We start from the raw sequence: 19221 nt of genomic DNA, 5'->3' as shown, positions 1-19221 counted from the left end.
ACTGGAAGGAATTTGGAAAATCTCTTCTTGAGCCAAAAACGACTAAGGCTGAATATTCATTTTTAAGCTTGTCTTTGCATTCTTTTTTTTTAAGCATATTTCATGCTATCCTTCCTCCCCCCCCCACCCCCCACCCCACCTCACAGAGGCAAATACATAGGGTGAGCTAGTATAAATGTTTAAAACAGTCAATGCAATGCAACAGTAAGTCATTAAAGACAGGTACACAATTTCTCCTAAGTCACGAACAGCAGAGACTGCCTCTTGGGTCCATTAGAACCCTAAAAATATGATCTGGACATTCCCTTTGTCCCTGACCCATTGTTCTAAGGGATGGTAGACTTCTAGAACAATACAAGTAGTCACATACTGTGTTTGATATTCTCTCATGCATAATTTTTTTTCCTTTTTCTTTTATTATTCATATGTGCATACAAGGCTTGGTTCATTTCTCCCCCCTGCCCCCACCCCCTCCCTTACCACCCAGTCCGCCCCCTCCCTCTCCCCCCCAATACCCAGCAGAAACTATTTTGCCCTTATCTCTAATTTTGTTGTAGAGAGAGTATAAGCAATAATAGGAAGGAACAAGAGTTTTTGCTGGTTGAGATAAGGATAGTTATACAGGGAGTTGACTCACATTGATTTCCTGTGCGTGGGTGTTACCTTCTAGGTTAATTCTTCTTGAACTAACCTTTTCTCTAGTACCTGGTCCCCTTTTCCTATTGGCCTCAGTTGCTTTTAAGGTATCTGCTTTAGTTTCTGTGCGTTGAGGGCAACAAATGCTAGCTAGTTTTTTAGGTGTCTTACCTATCCTCACCCCTCCCTTGTGTGCTCTCGCTTTTATCATGTGCTCATAGTCCAATCCCTTTGTTGTGTTTGCCCTTGATCTAATGTCCACATATGAGGGAGAACATACGATTTTTGGTCTTTTGAGCCAGCCTAACCTCACTCAGAATGATGTTCTCCAATTCCATCCATTTACCAGAGAATGATAACATTTCGTTCTTCTTCATGGCTGCATAATATTCCATTGTGTATAGATACCACATTTTCTTGATCCATTCGTCTGTGGTGGGGCATCTTGGCTGTTTCCATAACTTGGCTATTGTGAATAGTGCCGCAATAAACATGGGTGTGCAGGTGCCTCTGGAGTAACCTGTGTCACAGTCTTTTGGGTATATCCCCAAGAGTGGTATTACTGGATCAAATGGTAGATCGATGTCTAGCTTTTTAAGTAGCCTCCAAATTTTTTTCCAGAGTGGTTGTACTAGTCTACATTCCCACCAACAGTGTAAGAGGGTTCCTTTTTCCCCGCATCCTCGCCAACACCTGTTGTTGGTGGTGTTGCTGATGATGGCTATTCTAACAGGGATGAGGTGGAGTCTTAGCGTGGTTTTAATTTGCATTTCCTTTATTGTTAGAGATGGTGAGCATTTTTTCATGTGTCTTCTGGCCATTTGAATTTCTTCTTTTGAGAAAGTTCTGTTTCGTTCACATGCCCATTTCTTTATTGGTTCATTAGTTTTGGGAGAATTTAGTTTTTTAAGTTCCCTATATATTCTGGTTATCAGTCCTTTGTCTGATGTATAGCTGGCAAATATTTTCTCCCACTCTGTGGGTGTTCTCTTCAGTTTAGTCTCATGCATAATTAACTGCTTAGTATGCTCTCAAATGCTCTTTGATTGGGACATTGCTGATTCATGCTTCATTTACACATTTTGTCTGTTTCTGATAAGCACAGTGACATTGGGTTCTCAGGCAACATCTGTCAATAATCAACCTTTGTTTTCCATTCTCTGTTCAGGATGGGACTACAGCATTGTTGAAAGCAGCCAACAAAGGGTATAATGATGTTATAGAGGAGTTGCTTAAATTCTCACCGACTCTTGGTATTTTGAAGGTAAGACCTGAATAGAAATTATGCCAGTCTATAAAGGAGAAAGGTTTTAAAATAAGTCCACACTGGGAACTTCAGTAGTGCTAAAAGCCTGGTCTCCGCTCTCCTGGTTGTTCCCATTGAATTTTCAGGCTGCTGAGGTTGTATGGAGGGTTCTATTTTAGACTGCACTCTTGCAGGTCAGCTAATACAGAACTGCTGTGGTTAGGATGTTGCTCCTCTCCCCTCTCCTATGAGCTACTTCTAGTCTTCCGGGAACCTGGAAGTCAAGTCACAAGATTGCAGTTCTTACAATTGTTTGTAATGGTTATTCAGGTGAAACTGTGAACACAAAAAGGAGCTTTAGAAATGGCCTTTGAGGGCTAGTGGAATGGCTCAAATGGTAGAACTCTGACCACGCAAGCATGAGACTCTGAGTTTAAACCCCAGTTTAAAAGAAATGACCTTTGAAATTTCTAGTCTTGTTTCAAACCATGCTTTTGGCTTTTTTTGTTAGCTATGTTGCAAATAGGTGGCACTGACACATTGGTTCAGATTTATAAATGGGCATGGTGGCATACACCTGCGATTCCAGCAACCAGGAGGCTGAGGCAAGAGGATTAAGAGTTAGAGGCTAGCTTGTACTATATAGTGGGACTCTGTCTCAAAAAAGATATATTTAGACATGTCAAATGTTACCAAATTAGTGAATTATCATATATAGTATGAAAGCAACCATATAAAAATGCTAATTTGCTAGAATTTTTCTATAGATATGATTTTACTTTTATGAAATCACAGTGGTTTTTATTATGAAGCATTAAGTAGAAAACCAAGTTTGCATTTGGGTCCTATTTATAGACATACGTACCCTTTGCTACCAATGTCCTACTATTGCTCATCATTTTTATGTGAGTTTGTTTTATTCTTTTCCCCTCCCCTCCCAGATCTAGCTAGATGTCTTTACCTGCTTTCTTAATCAATAAATACTTACACTAAATTTCATATAATATCAGTAACTTATCTTCTAGGCCTTTCTGTGCTCAGAAATGCTCCAACTCAGGGCTCAAGGAAGTCGCCTCCACCCCCAGACTCTTAAGCCCCAAAACTCTGCTTCTCTCCTATCTGTGCAGAGTTTCTGTAACTGGGCTGTGGGTAGGCCCCGGGCCAGCCAGCTCTTTCTCCAGCCCAGCCAGAAGTGGCTTAACAAAAGTACAAAGACTGTAAGGGTGTTGTCCTTTGAGAAAAATTTTTGTTCAACACACCATTCCTGGTTTTTTTTTTCTGCAGCAAGTCCTAAAGTATATAAAACTACTAGAGTGACCATGAAGTCATGTGTACCCTGGGCCAGATTCTTGTTTCAATTGCAAAAAAAATTGGCAGTATTTATACTGACCATCAGCTGTGTATCTGAAGACACAATACCAGGCTCTGATGTGACTTTGAAATACACAAGGGAAGCTGGACGCTGGTGGCTCACACCTGTAATCCTTGCTACTCAGGAGGATTGCAGTTTGAAGACAGCCTGGGCAAATAGTTTGTGAGACTTATCTTAAAAACACCTTTCACAAAAAAGGGCTGGTGGAGTGGCTCAAAGTATAGGTCCTGAGTTCAAACCCCAGTACCACCAAAAAAAAAAAAGAAACAAACAAAAATACAAGGGAAGATAGGAAAAATAGGGCTCTGGTGTTACAGTTTTATCGCTCTGATGGTTTACAATGGAAGCCAAGCTAAGTGCTGATGTCTCTGAGCTTACTCCTGACACACAGTATTGTTTTCTCTTAGAATGGGACGTCGGCACTCCATGCAGCAGTACTCAGTGGAAATATTAAAACAGTGGCATTGCTTCTGGAAGCAGGGGCAGACCCAGCCCTGAGAAACAAGGTACCAAGTTAACCCATCTTTTAGCTCCTCTTAAGGAAGGCTAGAGGTAGGAAAAGTTTGGGGCTCATTTAGGTTGCCCAGGGATAGCCCATACCACCCTCACCTGGCTGGTCCAATGTCCCTCCCCACTCATCCGTTATTGGGTGGGAATCTCCTGGGTCTGCCCTCCCCATGGGTTAGTGTAGGTTTTTAAAACACCTGAAAAAGAAAAGCACACTCTCTTTGCCGATGGACTCCACTTGCACCCAATCATGCTTCCTTGGTATTTCCTAACAAGTTCTGCTTAGATTCTTCCACTCGGGAACGCAAGGACCAAGGTCTTCTGAAAACACTGGTTTGCCATCAACATTCTGAGCCCCGCCTAAGCTTGGATAAGCTTCTCTAGGGCTCCTGTCCCTGTCTTCATAGTTATGCCCAGTAAGGGCTTGCAAGGTTATTCCTGAGCAGTTGGTTTAGACCTAGGAAATTATATAAAAACCTTATTATCATCAATTGTTTTCCACTAATAGTGGTACAGCCTCCTGGCAAGGGTGATGGAGGCCAAGGAGGCAGTCATTATGGGATTAAGTACCATCCTATCATCAGAGGTGTGCTTTAAAAACGTTAAAATTCTGATGGCTTATCACCACCTCCATGAGGTGCGTGCTCCTGTCTTGAGACTTGCTATGCTTGGTGACCCCGGGGGGAAAATGTTGCCTTTATATTGTTAACAGGCACGCATGCCACTGTTGCAAAACCAACCTATTTTTATAATAGCAATAGAAAAAATGATTGTCATTGCACTTCCTCCTATTCAACATCTGCTTAAATTGTCACTTGTACAGATTGGTGTGATGGGGGAGTAGCCTAGGAAAGGTCTAAACTATCAACGTGTGTGTGTGTGTGTGTGTGTGTTACTGGGACTTGAACTCAGGGCTTTGTGCTTGTGAAACAGATAGAGGCTCTACTGCTTGAGTCACACTTCCAGTTCTAAACTACCAACTTTTGAAGGAGGACATGGGATTGGCGATTATTAATAGGGGAAGGTATGAGAAGATACTTCCACTTTACTCTACACTTACATACTCTGAATTTTTATAAACATTTATTACTGTGCCTGAACAGTTCAGTAGTAAAATAGGCATGATGGTACACATCTGTAGTTCCAGCACTTAGGAGGATCTCAGTTCAAGGACAACCTGGCTACATAGTGATACACTGTCTCAAAAAAATTATTCTAATAATAAAAATAAAAAATAGGGCTGGGGATGTAGTTCAGTGGTAGAGCACTTGCCTAACATGAGTAAGGTCCTGGGTTCAATCACAGCACTGTAAAAATTTTGTTGTTGTTGTTGGTTTTGTTTTTTACAAAAGTTTATTCTTAAATGTACAATAGCTTACAAGACAATAGTTCACTTTATAGGTGGCAAAAATTATTACTTCAGGGAATCCAGATGTTTAAGTAGATATGGAATCAGGGTTGCCATCATCTCAGGCTAAAGAACAGCTGCCTTTTTGCCAGCTTTCTCAGTTCTACCTGTGGCCACAGAGCCCTTCCCAAGGTCTTCCCTTTTAGCTCTTTAAGTTTCCTCTGCTCCTCCTTTTGTTTCTGCTTGAAAGTCTCAACTTCCTCATCTGTCTCCTTGGCCTGTTTCTTGGGCTGTTTCATGGCTCTTTTTGCTATCTTTTCAGCTATCCATGGCACCTGCCACCCCTTCCCCAGATCCTAATCCTAAACCAGAAAGCTTCAGGTTCCCCGCCCCTGTTAATTTTTTTTTTTTTTTTTTTTTTTTGGTGGTACTGGGGCTTGAACCCAGGGCCTACACCTTGAGCCACTCCACCAGCCCTTTTTTGTAAAGGGTTTTTCCAAATAGGGTCTCTCGGAACTATTTACCAGGGCTGGCTTTGAACCGAGATCCTTCTGATTTCGGCCTCCTGAGTGGCTAGGATTACAGGCGTGAGCCACTGGTGCCCAGCTAAAAATTTTAAATATATATATGCACCTGGAGTCCTAGGCCAGAGGTCTCACTTCAGGAGAGCCAGCGTATTATGTCTGGCCACTGGCCCCAAAGAAAACAAAAGGAAATGATGTTGAAAGGAAGGAAAGGACTTAATCAGCATAGCCATGTTGGGAAGAGGGAACCGAAGCATTGCAGCCCATCTTAGGTGTACTGATGTGAGCTTTAGGTTTAAATGCAGGAAGAACTGGGACTGGGGAGAGTAGTATGCATAATTAAGCAGTTTGGGTCATAGGTGTGATCTGGTGAATCATTGTCTCAGTTCTAATTCTGCAAAGGGTTTTGGAGAAGTTATTATTGCTATTGCTTGGGGGAAGTTTCTGTCTCATATCATAAAGATGTTTATGGATCAGTCCTGTCATTCCAGGAATGTTTAGGACATTTAGTCCAAAGGGGCAGGTTTAGGACAAAGACTAATGACTAACAACTTTCAGGCACCTTTGGGGATTCTGGAACAGGACATTGTACGTGCTGACAGCACTCTTTTCTTTATGCCTTTGTACTGGAAGGGGGAAGATACAGGTTAGGTGTCACTTGTTTTTAGACAGATACTTCTTGAGTGATTAACATGGCTGTATACAAATTAAGCAAGAGTGTGACCCAAAGTTTTAAGTCAAAGGAGACAGACACCAAATGAAGGCAGAGAAACTAGGCTTTTTTCCTGCTTTTAGTTACCTTTTGGCCAAGTGAGGAGTCAGTACTTTTTAGCAAGAGCAGTTTCTAGGTACCTGCTATAGATATATACCTATATATATAACAGGTTCTATATGTTATATATATATGAATACATATATTAGGTATATATGTTAGGTATATAACATGTAATCTGTTATATATGTATATAGGTACCTGCTATAGATACACACCTATATCTATAACAGGTTATATATGTTATATATATTATACATATGTATATTATACATACACATATATGTTACATATGTGTGTATATATTATATATAATTCTATGGCATTTTGACAAGAAACCCATTAAGAAATGCCAATGAAACAGCATATCAAGAACAAGGATCATTTTTTCATTTCACTTAGCATATAGAAGTATCTTTTCCCCATTCCTGCCATTGAATTGCTTGCAGATAACATTTCTGCTAACATTTCTGTTTATTTCTTCCTGAGTTACTTGCATTTGCTTTCCATTAGCTGGCCTGGCTGTGTAATAAGCCAGCTGAGTCATAATTGCCTTTCTTTTTGATCTTATCTCTGGACCTTGTATACAGACCTCCTAAAGTGATCAGTCTTTGCTAGTGAGTCATGCAGGACTGAGTTAAAGCAGGGGGGACATGTCAGGACCTTTAAATAGAAACTGAAACATGACACCAGGTGACTCATGCCTATAATCCTAACTACTTGGGAGGCTAGGATTGAAAGGATCGAGGTTTGAGGACAGCACAGGCAAATAGTTCACGAGACTTCCATCTCCAAAAAATAACCAGAGCAAAATGGACTGAAGGCGTGGCTCAAGCAGTAGAGTGCCTGCTTTTCCAGCTCAAAGCCCTGAGTTCAAATTCCAGTCCCACTCCCTGCCCCCCAAAAATGGGAAACTGAAAAATGCAATTTCTCCTGTGTCTCCTTAGTGAAATAATCATCAGTGACAATATGGTTGTGAGTAATTTCCAGTGGACAAAATGCTGGACATTGACCCTCCCTGAAACTACTCGAATTTATGTGAGGGTACTCATGTCAGAGCCTCACATAACAGGAGCCCTTTGAATCTTGGGAGTAGCTGCCAGAAAAACACTCACCTGACTATCAAACACCCCAGAGAAGCCAGCATCTTTAGTGGCAGCTCCAGAAGCATGGGTGTTATGATCCCAGCAGCTACCCAGAACTCTTGAAAGAGATTCTTGATGTTCATTCATTCATTCAACAAACATGTATTGAATACCCATTGCTGGGGATACAATGGTGAATAAGACTCATACATTCTCTGCTTTCGTAGAGCTCAGAGTTAAGTGGGAGCATAAAGATCAACATGCAATTGCAATGAATCTTGACAGGAATTATTAGCAGGAACCCAGAGAAAGCTATTCGAGGCTTCCCAAAAAGAGTGACTTCTAAACTAGTATGGAAACACTCCTCTGCTTCATAGGTCCAGGACTTCTGTTCTGGGGCTTAGAGGCAGATGCCTGAGGAGAGGACTAACTGAAGACCTAGTAGCCATTCTTCCCACTGCAGTCACCCTCTTGGATGTAGGAATCTTGTGTTTCCAACATTCCCAACTGAGCACTAAGACCTCATCTTCTCCCAAGAGCATGGGGAAATACAGTAGCTTGGAGCAGTAGAATCAGGAATATGGACCTCTGATCATGCTCCATAATGAATAAGATGGTCATTAGGGGCTAGTCTAGGTCACTGCCCATCATAACTACCATATGGTCTCAGCAACCTTAGAATTCAGTGCGGACAAGCCAGGAGAGAGGACTGACTCCAGAGTTTTAGATCACACATAAAACAGTGATATGATTGACCAAAATTTGACAACAAAGTTTGAGGGTGTAAGCTTTCTTGAATGGTAAAGGATATGGACAGGCATGCAGATGGTCCCATAGGCATGCTAAGTCAGCAAGCTGGTAGACAGAATTACAGCTCCTTAGCTCCTTCTCCTCTCTCTCATCTGCTCACTGTGGACCAATGACTGATGTCAACTGCTCAGTTATTCCTGAGTGTTTATGGAGACTGGCTGAATCTTAGGTCTGTTTGCCAGGAGCATGTCTCTGCAGGCCCAAGTGTTGGGCCTGTACAATATCTGCTTCTGCAGGAGCTAAGCTAACAGTAGCCTTTGTACCCATCGTAGGGCCACCAGTCTATACTGGCATAGCATTGCAGTTTTCTCTCTGATTGAGCCCATAGCAACATCAAGGGTCCTGGGCAGCTACCAAGCATGCTGCATAGCAGACCTCTGTGGCAGACTCATACTTTCCAGCAATTGAGGTCCCCGCCAGCAGATAGGGGTCAGGCCGCAGAATCCAACCACTTAGGATCAGCATCCAAGCAAAGCAGTGAGGGGGTTCCAGGATTGGCTACAGGAGAAAAATAATGTGAAACAGGTAACATCTACCTACCCCTAAGCTCTCTCCCCTATTCTGTGTGCCTTTCTACCCTTAAATGTCTAGCTCTAAAAAATCCTTTTGATTATTTCTCAATAACAACTGCTCCCAAAGCATGATCTGTTCTTCAAGACCTGTTCAGGGGGTCTAAATGATCAAAACAGTCTTCTTGGTAATAAAAGATGTTTTCTGCCTTTTTTGTCTGTATCGACATTTGCTTTAATAGTGCAAAAGTAACAGTGGGACCAGGTGTGGTGGTACATATTATAATCCCAGCACTTGGGAGGCTGAGGCAGGAGAATAGTGAGGTCTAAGCTAGCCTGGGCTACATAGTGAGACCCTGTTTCAAAAAAAAAAAAAAAAGGAAATGGAGGGAGGGAGAAAGAAAGGGAGGGAGGAGAGAAAGAGAAAAAAGAAAAGCATTAGTGGGTAAAACTGTTGGTGTACTTTAGTACACATAAAAGCAGGAGCACAAAACTATACTACAAAATAGTTTACAGTCCTTTGTTAGTTTACTTCACAAATTTTCCAGTCATTTTACTCTAGTGTCTTTTTTTTTTTTTAATTGAATTGCTAGGGATTGAACCTAGTGCCTGTGCATGCTGGAGAAGGTCTCTACCACTGAGATTCATCCCCCAGCCCTTAGTTTCTTGAGACTGGGTTTCACTATGTAGCTCAGGCTGACCTTGAACTTGGAATCCTCCTGCCTCTGCCTCCAGAGTTCTGGAGTTACAGGACCATCTGCCCATCTTATTTAAGAATGTCTTTGATGAAGCAGTAAAATAAATTGCTAATTTTATTAACTTTTGATTCTTGCTGCACATCTTTTTAATATTTTGTGTGACAAAATGGGAAGAATGAATAATGTATTTTTGTTGTAGACTCTGAGAGTGGCAGAGGAAACCAGCTGCCACTTTTTTCATAGAGCTTCACTACTACTTTAAAGAACAACTTGTAACCATCACTGTGATATTAACAGGTTCCCAGTCCAGAAGGGCTTTCTGATGAATCAGTAGTACAATTAATGGATATAATTTTTATATTGCATAATGAAATGTGTCAACATCTGGAGGTCCTATATAACTCAGTGAACTAATATCTTCTGAACGAGCAGTGCATGATGTTACAAATCATGCATGGGTAAAAGATCTACCTTCAAATAAATGAACCTGTGGATTTTGTGTGTGTGTGTGTGTGTGTGTGTGTGTGTGTCACTGGGGTTTGAATTCAGGGTCTCATGCTTGGTTGTGTGTGTGTGTGTGTCACTGGGGTTTGAATTCAGGGTCTCATGCTTGGTTTTGTGTGTGTGTGTGTGTGTGTGTGTGTGTGTGTGTGTCACTGGGGTTTGAATTCAGGGTCTCATGCTTGGTAGGCAGGCACTCTATCACTTGAGCCTTTTTGTGTTGGTTTTCTTGGGGGCTTTCCAACTATTTGCCTAGGGTTGGCTTTGAGCAGCAATCCTCCTGATCTCTTCCCCCTGAGTAGCTAGAATTACAGGAGCGAGTCACCTGTGATTTTAATGGAACAACAACAAAAAAAAGTGCCTTGATATGGATCCAGGTCCTACATTGTAATTAACCTTTAAGAAACTACCACTGCTCTTTAATACCGATTGCCTGTGGTAGGAACTGACTTACTAAATGCTTAACCAATGTGTCTCAGCAGTTAGGAGGACTATGTGATTCTAAGAATGTGATTTACTGGGTCAGGTGGAAAGTTGTTGCCACTGAAGCTGTTCTTTCCTGGTTATCTCTTAAGCTTTCCTAACTCTGCCTTCTCATCCAGAGATTCCTGTCCTAATACCTCATGTTCTCATTCATACGTGGAGGGTAAAAATATTTATTTCATAAAAGTACAGAGTAAGGAATAATGGTCACTAGAGCTAGAAAGGGGAGAGGGAGGGACAATACAGGAAGATCAGATAACAGGTGCCAAAATACAGTTAGATAGGAGAAATAAATTCTAGTGATCTACAGAACAGTAGATGACATAATTTTACAGCAGTTTATTATATTTTGTAAAGAACTAGAAGAGATCAGGACTGTTGATATTGTGCTGAAAAAATAGCTAGAGGAGAGGCATCCAAAGCTTCCCAACACAAAGAAATGGTAAGTGTTTAAGAGGGAAATGTTAACTACCCTATTTGATTGGTACACAAATATATGTATACATTATACATATGTACATTATGACACTGTACCCCATGAATATGTACAATTGAAGTAACAAATAAATTAAAATGTGGAAGAAAAATAATGATAACCTGTCCTCAGTCCCATGTTCCTCCCTATTGGACAGACCACTTCATATAAAAAGCTAGTTAGATATAAAATATCAAACTTAAGCTGACTAGTATTTATTAGCTGTTCTAGACATTGTGTTGGAAATGAGCATACAGTCTACTAAGTATTTGATTGGATAGAAAAATAGCACTGAGAAGATAGCAGGTGTCATTTATACATTTAAAAGAGACGGAGGGCAGGGGGGAAGGGGGGGGAGGTGGCTCAAACAGTGTACACACGTGTGAGTAAATGTAAAAACAATAAAATAAAATAAAAAAGTAAAAGTAAAGGAGACCTGTATTGTCTTAATACAAGAGAGTGAGTCCAGTGAAGAATTTCATTACTGACAGGGAAATGTGGACCACATGTCCACTTTGGGTCCCTAAGACCACACCACTAACACCCATCTCATCTTCTTTCAGGCCAACAAGCTTCCAGCAGAACTAACCAAAAATGAACGTATATTGCATCTCCTCCGAAGTAAAGAAGGACACAGGAAGAGCTAACTTAGTTCCGTATCAGGCAGGAAGATAGAAACTTTAACCATATTGTTCAAAAAGAAATTGCTTTCAAACGTTGTTGAAAATTCTTTTAAGAAAGAATTTGCCCAGAATGCCCACCCTATGGGTCCCTAAAAAATAACTGTGCTGTGTGTGCAGAGTCAAGAACAGAAGAGCTCACTTACAGTGGGCTCCTCACACTGCCCTGTGACTCAGCTCCGGGGCCGGGGCTGCCTAGTCACAGATTCCACAGAAACTCATCTGCAACTAGGCTGGCTTGGGTCCCTCAGTTACACTCGAAGTTGGACAGAGCTTTCAGTACTAAGCAAGGAAACAGAAAGTTTTGTTCCTTTACAGGAATGACCTTCAGTGAATCAATGCACGTTTGCTTTTTTGTGTTAAATGTAGATGTGCTAAAGTATATAGAACCATCATATTTTACATACATATATGTATGTCATTTTAGTGCAAAGTTTTTTCTTCCACTCTAAGATCACAGCCATGATTAATGTGAGTCAGTGATGTGCAACCATTCATTATGAGAAAGCAACTTCTAATATTCCACCATGTGCTTTTCAAAGATGGATGTGGAACTATAGAAAAGATTATTGTATGTTAGTTAATCCTTACTTATTCCTGACATGTAAAATCATTTGGACTTAGTCAATATTGTAGGTATATTCAGAAACCAGTTGCAGATTTGGAAACCTAGAAAATTACAAACCACAAAAAATTTAGGCTTGTTTCTTTGGGCTTTTATTTTGATTCTATTGTTGGGAGTCTACTTCTTGTGCCGTAAGTAAGCAGACCTAATATGCTATGGACTCTTGAGCTTCCAACACTGCACTGCTTAATACAATGACTTTGAGGTCATTGGATAAAATGTGATATATGCAAATGCAATGTGTTGCTAATACTATTGCAGGAATATAATAAGAGGTGGTTGTTAGTATTTAATAAGTATACATCTATGCATGTTCTTGGGTCGATTGATTCCAAGAAAGAATCCTGAGTTTTTATTGAATTATTTCTTTAAGAGAAGCTAAAATTTATTTTCAGCATACTTTATGATCAATGGTGTCTAACTGCCTCTGTTGGTGCCTAACTGCACACACAGAAATTAAACCTTCTTTCTGTAATCTATCAGAATAAACATTAACTGTATTTCTGTTATTTTAATACATATTTAGTTTTCTTGTTTATGTTCTGCTCTGGTTTTCAGCCAGTGTTCTATGTGAAGTTATGTTAAGATAAAGGAAAATGTAATCCCAAAATAAGTTTTGTTTAACCAACATGAAGTGGTACTAAACACATTGTCTTTAAGTCAGTACTTTCTAATTTTTGAAATTAGAAGATATTCTCTTTAAATTGTTTATGATTGATACAATGAAAGTCAGTTTATTTTGATTAACATCATAAGCAAAGCCAGTAATGAGCAACTCACACCCATGAGAGATGCTTACAACCTGACTAGCTCTGCAAAAATCCTCAGTCTAATTTCTTTTTTTTTAGTGGTACTGGGGTTTGAACTCAGGGCCTACACCTTACAGATAGGGTCTTGTGAACTATTTGCCTGGAGCTGGCTTCGAACCACTGAACTGTGATCCTCCTGAGTAGCTAGGATTACAGGTGTGAGCCACCAGCACCAGGCTAATTTCTTTTTTTGAGACTATGTAACCCAGACCTCATCAAACTCACCATTCTCCTGCCTCAACCTCCTGAGTACTGGAATTAATAGGCCTGTACCACCACGCTGGGCTCCTCAATGTAATTTTAAGGTAAAAGATCTGTATTGCCAAAATACCAGATGTAGACATTTTGGCAGCAAAAAGCAATGCCAATTTCCTCATTGACATTCTTTTATTCTGCAGTTATACAAATATATTTTCCCCTATGGGAATATGAAAAAGATATATATATATATATATATATATATATATATATATATATATATATATATATATATATATATACATACATACATATGGCTGTTGAAGAGGAAAATAATGTGGCCTTAAATGCTTTCTGTTCTTCTCTTTAGTTACCCCTTACACCAAAAATAGTTGCTCTGATCCAAAACAAAACAGTATTATGGGTACTGATAACAAAGTTCCAAAAGACAAAAATCACAAACTATGCTTTCGTTAACCTGTTCCTTATGTTGTTTTAGGTGTGTAACGTTCCTGAATAATACTCAGGCCATGTAAGCGAATCCAGTAGCTTTAGTGATGTTTAATGGAGGCCTTCTTACTATAGCTAAGAGGCACCTGGCTTAGAAGGATCACATTTGATCTAGCTGATATCCATGGCAGGGAAACCAATGAATCACCTACCAAAGGCTGAACAAAAAGTCAGCCTTTTAACTAAATTGCATTTTAGTTTGTACACATATAAACAATTATTATTGTATGTTAATCTAATTCACAATTCAGTTCTGTATCTTAAGAGTTAACGCAAATCATCTGCTTACTTGAACTACAAAAATTTTTCATTACATATATTTGTTTGATGATACCTTCTATATTATCATTCAAAATAAAGTTAATAGACTATCCAGTTTGCCTTTGCTGCTTTTTCCTTTTATTTTAAGTCAGAAGATGTTTCTATATGATTTCTAATAGAGTGGAATTTTAGTGAGAATAATTCAACTCTTGCTATTTGGGATACTGAATAGATCTTGCAGCTTTATTTTACTAAGAGACCTATGATTTTGTCATTTCTACTATTTTACTAAGAGACCTATGATTTTGTCATTTCTACTATAGAAAAGATTTGCAATGATTCCTAAAGGTTTTCATTCAGAAAAAGAATTCCTGGAATAGTCACTAAAGACAGTAAAAATAGAAAATCCCTGATTTCTGTTTCTGTGGTTATGATACTCCTGGCCCCTCAGTCTCTGCAATAGCATTCTCTTGTGAAATAACTGATGGGTTTGCAGAACTTCCGGTGTAGGAACAGATTTGAAGTAGTAACATCAGGAATCTGGAGAAGGCCCTCGTGGCAATTCTGGCTTCCTTCTGTATGTATCCACCCTCTGCAACCATAAGAAGTGACATTTCATCATTAACTCACCCTGGAGGAATACCATGGGAGAGGAAAAGAGCACCCCTCAAATACCAGGCTGAGGATGGCTGTAATTTGAGATAGGCCTGCAGATTGTAGGGGTGAAAAACTGAGTTCCTAATTTTACAACAAGGTGGTTTGGATGCTAGAACTGGCTGAGTTTCACAGGTTCTGATCAAGGAATGTATCAAAAATTACTAATAATAACAATAAAAACAGAAACTAATGCTTGTTAAGGGATGGCTATGTGCTAAGCACTTGACAGAGGTAATCTCATTCCCCCCCCACAGTCCTTTGCAACAGTCCTTTCTCACAGCTGAGAAAACTGGTTTGCCAGATAATTATCACGCCTTGTTATGATTTTTCATGTCATTTTCGAACATCAGCTCATGCTCTTCTACTTAAAATATAGGAAAAACAGAGAACTATGTTATAGAGTTATATGTTCTAAATGTGGTTTGTCCCCACCAAAGCCATATTGAGGCTTAAGTCCCCATCATACCAGTATTTAACTGGTGGGATCCTTTAGAAGATGGGGCCTCTGGGAGGTGATTAGATCGTGACCATCCTCATGAAAGTGTATCACAAGTGAGTTGAGTCTCAAAGGAATACATTAGTTTCTAAGAGAAAGAATTGTTATTCAAAAGTGAGCCTGGCCCCTCTCCAGACTTTTTATTTTCCTCTCTTGTCGTGTGATCTCTTCCATACATATTGCTTGCTCCCCTCTGCCATGTTTTCAGGCAGCCAGAAGGCCTTCACCAGGAGCTGAGCTGATGGCACTGCCTGAACTTGTACTTTGGGCCTCCAAAACTGTGAACTAAATAAACTTCTTTAGAAAATCCCAAGTTTCAGGTATTCTGTTATAGCACCACAAAACATACTAAGATATACTCTATGCTCAAAATTAGAATAATAAATTTCACATTCCTGGAGCAGAGGCCCAAGCTGTGTTCTTACTCTGCTAACTTACTGAACACAATGAGCTAAACCAATAATGGAAATTTTCTCCAGGCTCCCTTAGTTTAAAAACATTATGTAATTAGTGGTTCTGGGAAGTTTTAGAATCTTTAACTGGTACCCTTACTCTTATTTTTAGCAGTACTTTACAATGATTATAAAAAATGAATGAGGTTGTGGTTTTTTTTTTTTATTATTCATATGTGCATACAATGCCTGGGTCATTTCCTCCCCCCTCACCCCCTCCCTTACCACCCATCCCGCCCCCTCCCTCTCCCCCCACCCCCCATACCCGGCAGAAACTATTTTGCCCCTATCTACAACCCTGTTGAAGAGAGAGTACAAACAACCATAGGAAGGAACAAGGGCTTTTGCTAGTTGAGATAAAGGACAGCTACACAGGGAGTTGACTCACATTAATTTCCTGTGCGTGGGTGTTACCTTCTAGGTTAATTCTTTTTGATCTAACCTTTTCTCTAGTTCCTGGTTCCCTTCTCCTATTGGCCTCAGTTGCTTTTAAGGTATCTGCTTTAGTTTCTCTGCGTTGAGGGCAACAAATGCTAGCTAATTTTTTAGGTGTCTTACCTATCCTCATATCTCCCTTGTGTGCTCTCGCTTTTATCTTGTGATCAAAGTTCAATCCCCTTGTTGTGTTTGCCCTTGATCTAATGTCCACATATGAGGTTGTGTTTTTAACAATCAAAGTTAAGTAAGGATCTTAAGCTCTTTGGTGCCTTACTAGTTTTAGTTCTGTCAACAGAAAGAATGGCTTTCCCTGTCTTTGGTTCTTCTTCCCATCTTCACTAGGATTTAATCCTTTTAACAATCAATGAAGGAAATGCTGTTCTTGTTTCCACATGCTGCAGTTAATATTTTAGAATTGTCTTGCTGGATGCTGGTTCACACCTGTAATCCTAGCTATGAAAGAGGCAGAGATCAGGAGGATCATGACTCGAAGCCAGCCCCAGTAGTTTGAGAGACCCTGTGTCGAGAAAACACATCACAAAAATGGGCTGGCAGAGTGGCTCAAGAGGTACCTGCCATGCAAGCATGAGGCCCTGAGTTCAAACTCCAGTGCTACAAAAAAAAAAACCTAAGAAGAAAGCTTTCAGTTATCAGGAATCTGACTCCCTAATTTAGAAAAGATTTGACCAAAACCCACCCCAGGCAAAGGAAAATGTGTTGTGTGATGGGATCCTTCAAAGGGAATGGCAATTTGAAACCTTTACCACTAAACTGCAAGTTGTCCTCTCATGGTGAGTGGAAGTTACACCACAAGCCATGACTAGCCACCAACTCAAGCTTCTTTACTAGGGTGAGTAATGTTTTACTGTAAGTCTGACCAGCCCTGCCCATTTCTGAGTCAGCCATAATCATTGACACAAACATCATGAGTTTTAGCTGTAAGCTGTTTTAAATGAAGATGTCTGTAACATTCAGCTTGCTTAAGTGGGGAGTTTTAAAAGTCTCATTGCAGAATCCCCCAAAATTGAGGATATATGTTGAAATAACCCATGTTCAAGAATGCTCATGGCAACTAGAAACAATCAATGTTTTATGCCACAGAATATTACTCATTAATAATTTTTTTTAAAAATTAACTACTGTGGCAAGCAATGCTGATGAGCCTCAGACATAATGTTGACTGAAAGAATCCAGATACAACCAGATCTTCCACTTACATGGAATTTAAGTAAAAACGATTTATGGTAATAGAAGTTATAGTAGCCATTACATCTTGGTTGGAGGGGAGTCGTGCCATTGACTGGAAAATGGCATGAATGAACCTTCTGAGGTACTAAAAATGTTCTCTATCCTTCCTCTGGTGTTGGATACATGGGTGGTGTGACTCCAGTGTTCCCCCCACTCCTCACCCAGGACTCTTGTCCTTGAATAGTCTCTCTCCTAAATGGAATCGCGTTTGGTCTTGTGTGACCAACAGAATGTGGGAGAAGTGATGGTACGTCCATTTAAAGCTAGAACATGAAAGACATTGTCGCTGCTGTCCTCTCTGGATCCCTCCCTCTGGAGAAAGCCATCTGCCCTGTCTGGAGGGCACTCAAGCAGGCTGTGGAAAGACCCGCAAAACTGAGGCATCATGAGACATAATCCTGCAAACAGAATTTGGAAGGAGATCCTCTATCCCTATCAAGCCTTCAGATGACAGTGGCCTGGGCTGACCTCATGACCACAATCTCTTGAGAGACCCTGAGCCAGAATTACTCAAAACCATCCAAATCACCAAGTAGCAGAAACTGGGAAATAACAAGTATTTGTTCTTTTAATCCTCTGAGCTAATTTGTTATGCAGTGAGAGATAACTAATATAAGTGTATACTAGGTTAAGAAAAAAAAAAAAGGCAATGTGAGGACAGAGTGAGAAGACCACCATCAGCAAAAGAGGAAGAGAGCCCTTGACAGGGACCAAACATCCAGCATCTTGATCTTGGACTTCCTAGCTTCCAGAACAGTACTGTTTAAGCCAACTAATCTATGGTATTCTGTTATGGCAGATGATGAAAAGGTGAAGAAACAGTAACTAAGGTGAAGTGTCGGGCCTGTTGTTAAGGGCTCCAGACTCTGAAATAAGGCTGCTTCTGTTCTGTTACCCAAAAGTCTGCTTCTATCTTCATTCCAAGTTACTGAACTTCAGAGTTCTTGTTAGGAAGTAGAGGCAAGTGCAATCTGTGCACCAGTTAGACATTCTTTTTTTCTTTTTTGCCCACTTGAATTGCTACATATTTCAAAAGTTTCCAAATCAGCTGCAGGGGAAAAGGGAGCTTATTTTAGAAAAAAATCAGTTATTTCATTGAAATAAAATTTTATTAACCAGAAACCTGAAGAACAGGTATTCATGGGATTGCCTAGGCTTTAGGGAGAAGCTCTCTCTCTCTCTCTCTCTCTCTCTCTCTCTCTCTCTCTCTCTCTCTGTGTGTGTGTGTCTGTGTGTATGTGTGTGTGTGTGTGTGTGTGTGTGTGTGTGTGTTGCTAAGGATCAAACCCAAGGCCTTGTGCAGCCTAGGCAACTGCTCTATCACCAAGCTACACCAAAGCCAGATCGTTACGTGATTCCTTACAGCAAATAATTCCGGGGGGTTGTTTCTTCATGAAATTACTAATATCCTACAGGAAAACATGCAATAATTATTTGTAGCCTTGAAAACTAACAAACTAGTAAAAGTATGTACAACACATATGCTAGATCAACAGGCTAATTTTCTTAAACAAGAGCTTTTACAAATCAACATAAGAAAATCTAGTAGCAAATAAAGAGCACAGAAAAAGATATGAAATCACTTAAAAGTGTATGAAAAATTACTGTTCTCACCTATAATTATTAAAGCAATACAAAATAAAGCACCCCAATTTTTGTTTTGTTTTGCTACACAAGCAGGATGGCCTTGAACTCACTATGTAGCCTAGCCTGGCTTCAAACTTGTGATCCTCCTGCCTCAGCTTCCCAAGCGCTGTGATTACAGGCATGTGCCATCACACCTGGCCCAATATTTTTAAAATAAATAAATTACAGATTCCATTTTTACCTATCTGAATGGCAAAATGTTGGCAAGGGTATAGGGAATCAGGCATTTCCATT

The 19221-nt window shown here is 40.1% G+C and overlaps 1 protein-coding gene across 6 annotated transcripts in view; it reads left to right on the top strand.

Annotated features, from left to right (window-relative positions):
* Window positions 1-14293, top strand: part of Ankrd29 (ankyrin repeat domain 29) — a 76884-nt gene extending 62591 nt beyond the window's left edge. Inside the window, exons 7-9 of one of the 6 annotated variants that reach the window (XM_074070172.1) lie at window positions 1805-1900; window positions 3662-3760; window positions 11530-14290. In XM_074070172.1, the coding sequence (XP_073926273.1) occupies window positions 1805-1900; window positions 3662-3760; window positions 11530-11613 (279 nt within the window). In that variant the 3' untranslated portion in view covers window positions 11614-14290. Of the gene's footprint in view, window positions 1-1804; window positions 1901-3661; window positions 3761-11529 lie in introns of all 6 variants that reach the window. The other 5 variants (XM_074070169.1, XM_074070171.1, XM_074070175.1 and 2 more) reach the window with 5 other exon arrangements.
* Window positions 14294-19221: the final 4928 nt, after the last annotated feature.

This window comes from Castor canadensis, chromosome 4 (assembly GCF_047511655.1).
Source record: "Castor canadensis chromosome 4, mCasCan1.hap1v2, whole genome shotgun sequence".
Classification (NCBI taxonomy): Eukaryota; Metazoa; Chordata; class Mammalia; order Rodentia; family Castoridae; genus Castor; species Castor canadensis.
The sequence above is the reverse complement of the archived record's forward strand: the minus strand, read 5'-3'. Positions and strand labels throughout refer to the sequence as shown.